Source organism: Pygoscelis adeliae, unplaced genomic scaffold (assembly GCF_000699105.1).
Source record: "Pygoscelis adeliae isolate BGI_AS28 unplaced genomic scaffold, ASM69910v1 Scaffold101, whole genome shotgun sequence".
NCBI lineage: Eukaryota > Metazoa > Chordata > Aves > Sphenisciformes > Spheniscidae > Pygoscelis > Pygoscelis adeliae.
In genome coordinates, this window is record NW_008824238.1 from 8,258,283 (window position 1) to 8,266,232 (window position 7,950).

Sequence of the window (7,950 nt, forward strand, 5' to 3'; positions counted from 1 at the left end):
AGGACTTGGGGGTACTGGTGGATGAAAAGCTGGACATGAGCCAGCAATGTGCACTCGTAGCCCAGAAAGCCAACCGTATCCTGGGCTGCATCAAAAGAAGCATGGCCAGCAGGTCGAGGGAGGTGATTCTGCCCCTCTACTCTGCTCTGGTGAGACCTCACCTGGAGTACTGTGTCCAGCTCTGGAGTTCTCAGCACAGGAAAGACATGGACCTGTTGGAGCGGGTCCAGAGGAGGGCCACGAAAATGATCAGGGGGATGGAACACCTCTCCTCAAGGGGGCTTATAAAAAAGATGGTGGCAAACTTTTTAGCAGGGCCTGTTGCGACAGGACAAGGTGGAATGGCTTTAAACTAAAGGGGGGGAGATTTAGACTAGATATAAGGAAGAAATTTTTTACGCTGAGGGTGGTGAAACACTGGCACAGGTTGCCCAGAGAGGTGGTGGATGCCCCATCCCTGGAAACATTGAAGGTCAGGTTGGACGGGGCTCTGAGCAACCTGATCTAGTTGAAGATGTCCCTGCCCACAGCAGGGGGGTTGGACTAGATGACCTTTAGAGGTCCTTTCCAACCTGAACTGTTCAATGATTCTATGAATCTATGTATCTCCCATTTTGGCCTTGAAAGTTGCAGTGACTTTTAACTTATTAGTTTAAGCTAGTTTAGTTCAATGATTCTATGAATCTATGTATCTCCCATTTTGGCCTTGAAAGTTGCAGTGACTTTTAACTTATTAGTTTAAGCTAGTTTACTCCAAAGGAGCTTAACTGCACCTTAGATTTATCCTGTGCAGAATAAACGATGTTGTCAGTCCCTGGAGCTTCACTGAAGTTTCACTCAGCTGCCCTCTCAGGAGGCTGAGCAGCCAGCACTCCACAAACTAAACTCTCTTTGTGGGTTTATTTCTGTTAAGACACTTAATTTCAGCAGCTACTAAAAATTCTCCTGTCTGATGTCATTCCTGTGAAATAGAGCAAATTAGATGTAAACTAAACGGCTAAAAAATGAGACTTGTGGGGACTGACCACCCAGTCCTGCACTGACTGTGAATAAATCCATGAATCTTTTTATTCTACCTTCTCCACCCTCTTTTGGGGAGTGGCAAAGAGAAAGGAGCTCCCCAAGTGAATTGGTGACTATTACTTACCAAAAAACATAGACTGGGAATTATAAAAACACAGGATCTCATTCCTTTGAAGACCAGCAGGTGCAAGAACATTTTTTTAAGACAGACAACACAGCAAAAGGTAAAGACATGGTGTTTGGAAGAATCAGCATCTCCTCTGCAAGTAGGTGATTATTGGGTATCTGATGAAAATATCCAGAGTAACGTAAGGCAATAGCAGACACTGTGTCAGGAAATTCATTGTAAGGAAAAGGAGTTTCTAACTGAGAGTTTTCACACATACCAGTAAATGTTCAGTACATGTTGTTCTTGTTGTTCAAGGGCTATTTCCATTCTGAGACAGGGAGTAACTGCCTCTCAGCACACACACTCTATCTTTTCATCCACAGCTTTTAGACCAAAGGAACCCAGGTTTTGATGTGTAGTAGATGTTCCCCAGGTTTGTGAGACCTTGGATCACGCTTCTCATCAGAAGGAGTGGAGCACAGACCTAAGGGGACAAAGAAAGACACCATTTTTGACAACAGTCCTGGACAAATGGAAGCCAAATCCCAATTCTAAATATTTTGCCAGTATTTGGACTCTGTACTTCTTTTTATTGCAGTGGGTCAAAAAGAACAGGGAGGTTGGAATAAGAAACTGAAGTAATTTCCTGTTATTTATAAAGCTCATTATAGGGATCATAGTGAAAATGAATGGAATACTGTTGCTTATTTATTTGTGTGTTTTAATATTTGCCTACAGCCAAAGGCTCTGCCACCTGGTGGCTCCTAAATGAATAGTCTTTAATATTTGAAGTGTCTAAAATGGTGACTTAGGCTGAGGTTTCAGATTCTCCAGTTCTCTTGGAAATTACAGTGAGCTGGAAAGCAGCAGATCTCTGTTTCCTGCTGCTGATGGAACAGGTTTTGTTGATCTACACGGACAGTGTACTGGGGACAACTGTAGGACTCCACATGCATAGCAGATAAAAAACATTTCGTGCTAACAGGGGGCCACAATTAATCCTGAGCAGAAGAAAGGATGTTTCTGTCTGGGTCATATCATTCTAGTGAGCTGTCAGTTACCATTTCAATTAAAGTGTTCAATTATTCAGAGTTGCTTTGAAACTGGAGAGCTGTGTACTGGTCACAACATGCATATTCTGTTCTAATTTAGGCACAACTGTCTTATTAACACTCTCCTGAAATCTGTTCTTTTAAGATACTTAAAATGAAAGTGCACTTTCAGATTGAAAAAAACAGCAGAAACATTCATCCCTCTTGAGAGTTTTAAATTTCACCTACTTCTCATCCCTCTTCCTTCTTCCTGTACAGTCATTTGCCTTAGTGTTTGCAGTGAAGTTATATGGTATGACTGAGTTTGTGTATGTCTTTGTAAAAATCTGGTCATTTTATGTAAAGCTTTCTACTTGAGGGTGTTCAAAGACTGGTTGCCCGGATTTATTCAGGATCCAACCTGCACAGTATCCAAGCAGCACCCCTCAAGGCTAAGAGCATCAAGTTCATAGTGCCCAGGGACACTTGCCTACATGGTGGACATGGACTTGGGTCACTCCTGGTCTGGCCTCCAGATGGTTGCTGCCTCTACACAGAACCCAGTACTGTTGTGCTAGTTTTAAATGGGCATTGCCAAACTATTTCTTCAGAAAGATTTCAACAGGGCTTGCTTCTATTGTCTCATTGCTGTACAATGCATAAGTCATGCACAGGGAGTCTCCTCTTTCTGTTCTGGCTGTTTTCCTTTTCATGGTGTGTTTACTAGGGCATTGCTCTCCACCCATCTCAGCTCCGTCAGCTGAGCCCTGCCTCCTGCTCCCTTGGCATCAAGCCTGTTGTCAGGCCGTCCCAGCTCCACACCATGGCCCTGGGATGGTAAGCACAGCTGCTTGCCAAATTTCTGTTGAGCAACTCAGCGTGGTACTTGGAGCTTCAGTGCAGGCACCAGACAACAGCCCCAGGCTGCAGCTGGAGCTCCCCACTCCCCGGAGCCCTGCGAGGCCCCACTGCCACCACCGTGGCCTCGCACTGCCACCCTGCCGCCCTCAGCGGGTTCAACACCTCCAACGCCATCATGGGTCTTGTGTGTCATGACTCACAGAAGTTGAGGCATCTGTAAGAGGAGGAAGAGTCCCAAGTGACAGCACTTCCCCCTTCCTCGGATGTCCTCCCACCTCCTCAGCTGGTGTTAGGGTGAGTCAGAGGTTAACCCTCACACCGGCTGGCGACCACATCCCAACCTGGCAGAAGTTCCCAGCAGCATTGACTTCAGCAGTCCCTACCTCCATGCACTCTCTCGTGGAGGTGGCAAGAGGAAGAGAAGGGGCAAGCTGAAAATGTCAGCGTCTCCGGCACTATCATCCCTGTGCTGAGAAACAAATAAACAAAAAATCTAGTTGTGCCTGATGGATTTTTATAATGGAGTAAAAAAGTGCTCTTCCATTTGCTAAAAGCAGTTCTCAGTGTAAAATAAACTCTCCAAAGCCCTACTTGCTGGCCAATAAGTGACAATGAACTTCTTTTTTTTTTCTGGAATAACATTTTAAAGCAGTTTTCTCTGGCTTCTCTGCTCAGGTGGACAAAGACCCACAGCAGGAATGCCTGCATGGGTCAGACCGAGGATTAAGCCAGAATCCCGATTCCTGACAATGGCAAACAAGTGGAAGGTTAGGGAAAACATATAAACGGAAAAGCAAGTATAGAGTAATCCTTCCCCAGTGCATTCATCTACTGCCTGATGAATAACAAGGTAGGGACCGAGTTAATGAAGACTTGCATAAACTGAAACCTAAAGCTCTTCAGTTCATGGCAATAAAACAACTAAAACAACCATTGCAGCTTTATCCAGTGGTTCGAAGTCCAGCAGTTTCTAGCTCCAAAGATGTTAATTTGCTGCTCTCTATAGGGAGATGGCTCTGTGTTTTCCTAGATGTTCCCGGCCTTCGCTGTACATTCTCCAGGATCCTTTTCTTTGGTATCATAATATTCCTTTTTCTTTTGAATATGTGTGTCCTTTCTTTGTGTTTGGATGCACTATCCACATGTGACCCTCAGAATTTGCCATGGGCCAGGCCTTCTGCACCCAGTTTCACAGGATGCCATGAACCTCCTAAACCAACTGCATCCATATGGATGTTGAAATATAGGTGCTGATTTTCCCCATACAGTACTGAAATCACATTTCTGCAATAGTGGAAAGAGTTCTCCAAGCCTACATCATCTGGCCCCAGAGAAAGTTAGACCAGCAGTGAACATTCACCTGTCCATCAGAGATTCAGGAGTGGAATTTGCCTCCTTCCTTCTTACCACTCTGCTCACTGAACCACTGTGCAGTGTCACCAAGAGATCATTTCTCCTTCACAAGCCCAGCAGAGATGAGGTTTAGTGGACTGGGAAATGCATCCACAGGTACTGGCAGAAAATGCATGCATGGCTTTTAAACTGCATAAAAAAGAGATTATTTCATCTCATGGTCTCACGTTTCCTAAATTTGTTGTGTCACTAAATTGGTGTATATACCTATAATTACAAATACTTAATATTTGGCCGATCATTGACAGTGCAGTGAGCTTCTTTATGCCATGAAAATATCAAACCAAGTTTTTCAGGGAATTAGGGAATTGCTGTCAATAAAAATAAATAATGCGTTTATTCTTTAAGATAATTTTAAATTAGCTGCCACGGACTCACAGAACACAGCATTGTGCCGGAAGTCAATGATCTATAGCTCAGGTTCCAATCCCATTACAGTATGTAATTCAAAGTCTAATTTGTGTATTTGGTTTTCTCCCCCACACAGGAAACAGCAGCCTATAATGCTGTTAACGCTCTTCAGTCAGCCTATGGTATAAGATACAGATATGGACCTGCATCTAGCACTTTGTGTAAGTTTTCCTCTGGCACAGGTTTGTGACTTTGACCTACCTATAGTAAGAAGAAGATTACCCTTATTATAACAAAGAAAGCAAACACTGTTTAAAGTGAACTTTGTTCCAGTTGTGAATGGTGAAGAAGGCAGAAGATGAAGTTTTGTAACCGATTCAGTCAGTTGATTGCAGTAAGATTAACTCAACTGATGCAATAAAAGAGATTAAAATGTAATGCATTTGAGAAGCAAAAGCCAGCAAATAACATGTTCAGAACATATAAAAACAGATTTTTAAAAACAGAAAGCTAAACCAACATCTTAAAAAGCCTATCTTTATCAGATACTGTAAATGCACTACTAAGTTATAAAATATCTGGGAGGAAATAATTCAAAGTAGGTTTTATTTTTCACCATTACTTTGCCTCTCCTGTGCAATTGTGATAGATACAGCTATTCATAGAGCTCATTCTAAAATTTAGGGTGATGTCTTTAAAAGCTAGGTTTCAAATGTCTCTGTGTCTAGATGATGATAAATGATAGCAACAGTATCTTTATTTGGACATTTTCCATTTTTCAGAGAGCAATTTCAAATGCATTTTTCCCTATAACAAAATATCTTTAAAATATGCCTTTTAAATATGTAACAATATTTGTCAGGCAAGCCCTCCACATGGACAGGTAAGAGAAAAAGAAGTTCAATAGGTTTCAACGAGACACTTTTTTTTTTACTGCAACTATGAGGCCTGAATGCTCACGGTAATGATAACAGACATCATTGAAGAAGTGAGAAGCTTAAGTAAATAGCAAGATTTTTCACAAGTAACCTCCTGCATCTCCTCTGCTGTTGCTGTGTTTTGGCTAGAGCTCCACTATATTGTGGGCCTCCATCTCACAGCACGGTTGTCATCTTACGCTCATTACAGTGCAGTCAGTCACTATGTCAAAGGAAGAGCAGTGTGAATTAATGCCAGAATTGCACAGAAGACAGCAGGCCACATGAGAGATGGATCTTTATATAAATATAAGTGTCTTGGGTAATCAACATATGGAGATAACGAAAGCATAAGAAGCACACTTCCTCGGGAAGGTTTGTTAATATTAGACACCACCTATGCAAATGCTCTCACGCTGTAAGGAAATGGTGAGAAAACAAGACAGAAATTAAGAGAAAAGAATTTTAAAAGCACTTTGAAAAGAAGGTAGATCACTTTATCAACTTTCTCCCTTCTCCACGCAAAGGAATTGCCTAAAAAGCCCAAGTTAAACCTCGGAGCATGCAGATTTCCAGTCCAGCTGGGAGATCTTTGTGGAAGCAAAGATTTTAGACTGCACGCGCCTGGGGACAAGAACAGTTTGAGGCTTTATTCTAAATCAAACATATTATTAAAGTTTTGCTTTACACAAAGAAGCCATTAATTTTTTTCCTGTGAAAACCAAGGGTCTAATCCATATTGTGCTGAGCACCTTTCACCAGGTGCTGGGTGCCCATGCCCTTCTCTGAAGGGTCTTCAGGATCAGGGCAAGCAACAGCTGGAGCTGCAAGTATATTCACTGAGTCCTGGAGACAAAATGCCACAAGAACCCTCTGGTGCTTTCAACATGACCTACATTTAACATTTTTTAAAATTTTCTCTGAATTCCCTCTTTCAGATGTGAGTTCTGGTAGCTCTATGGACTGGGCCTACAAAAATGGCATCCCCTACGCATTTGCGTTTGAGCTGCGTGACACCGGCCATTTTGGATTTTTACTTCCCGAGACGCTGATCAAACCAACCTGCACAGAGACCATGCTTGCAGTTAAAAATATAACTCTTCATCTGCTGAAGAAATGCCACTGAGAGCTATTTCTAGGAGCTGGAAGTGAGTGTTTTACTCCCAGTGCTGATGCCTTTCAGTGTGCTCAGTTGCCATTCTAAGCTTGGCCACTTTGAAATTACAGAAGCTAATGGGAAATATCATATTGTTTCTACCAGATTTACTTGGTGAGAAATGGAAAAAATCATTTAATATCTGCTCTACAAAAGTCCATAAAGTTGATATACTAACTTAGTTACCAGTTTGGTGTAAAATAGTCTGTTCTTTTTGCAATAAAGCTTTGATTCTGCAACTTCAGTGGGGCAGGTCCAGGTCCACATACAGGTGCCTGAAATAAAACTCCACTTCCAGACAGTCCCTGCCCTTACTCCTTTCCCTAACAGGAAAGCTTCCCTTAGTGGGGTCTCTCGAAGCAAGGGATAAAGTTTACATTCACATATATGTACTCTGTGACCCAACACAGGCCCGTGTCTATAGCAGTAAATGGCACATAGTTGCAGCTGCCCGTGCTGCAAGTGGCAATGTGGCTTTCTTCTGCATGTATACATACATATGTATATGCACTTTTGTGATTTTTTTTTTTCATGTAATGCAAGAATTTGACCCAAGGTTTCCTTTAACTGTTTAGAGAAACCTATTTCAAACATATATATTGGGGTGGACTCAAAATCAACATATTGCCTTTGAAAATGTAACTTTCCTAGAGATGTGTAAGAATTATAATGAAATATTTTTGAGATATACAATACTCTGCTTTATGGAGAGACAAAGCAACTTGCCATGACTTGGAACTTGGAAGCTGGCAGTCGACCGGTGCATCTGGGTTCTGCTGTGGTCAGTGTCTGCCCGTTTCCATCAGCTAAGGATCTAGCCTTAAACTGTAATTAACTGATGTTAACTGATGTTTTATTTATCAGTATTCTTGCAGTGAGTTCTGTAGCTCTATGGCTATGTGGCTGTTCTTCTTGGAAGTCGTCTTTTTTGCATGTTTTAAACGAATTAATAATAGATTCTTAAGTGAGCCGGAGGTGAAAACAGAAGCTTTACAGCTGAAATACAGTGAATAAGCACCATGTTTGAAAGAATACTAATGAAAGCACAGAGAATATAACAACTTGTTGAGGGTTTTTTCGTACTTTTAA

At 42.0% G+C, this 7,950-nt stretch overlaps 1 protein-coding gene across 1 annotated transcript in view; it reads left to right on the forward strand.

The window, feature by feature from the left end:
- The window catches only part of CPA6 (carboxypeptidase A6), a 122,923-nt gene extending 116,092 nt beyond the window's left edge, over positions 1–6,831 (forward strand). The window contains exons 11-12 of the mRNA XM_009335080.1: positions 4,925–5,009; positions 6,644–6,831. Of these exons, the coding sequence (XP_009333355.1) occupies positions 4,925–5,009; positions 6,644–6,831 (273 nt within the window). The remainder of the gene's footprint in view (positions 1–4,924; positions 5,010–6,643) is intronic.
- The last annotated feature ends 1,119 nt before the right edge of the window (positions 6,832–7,950 follow it).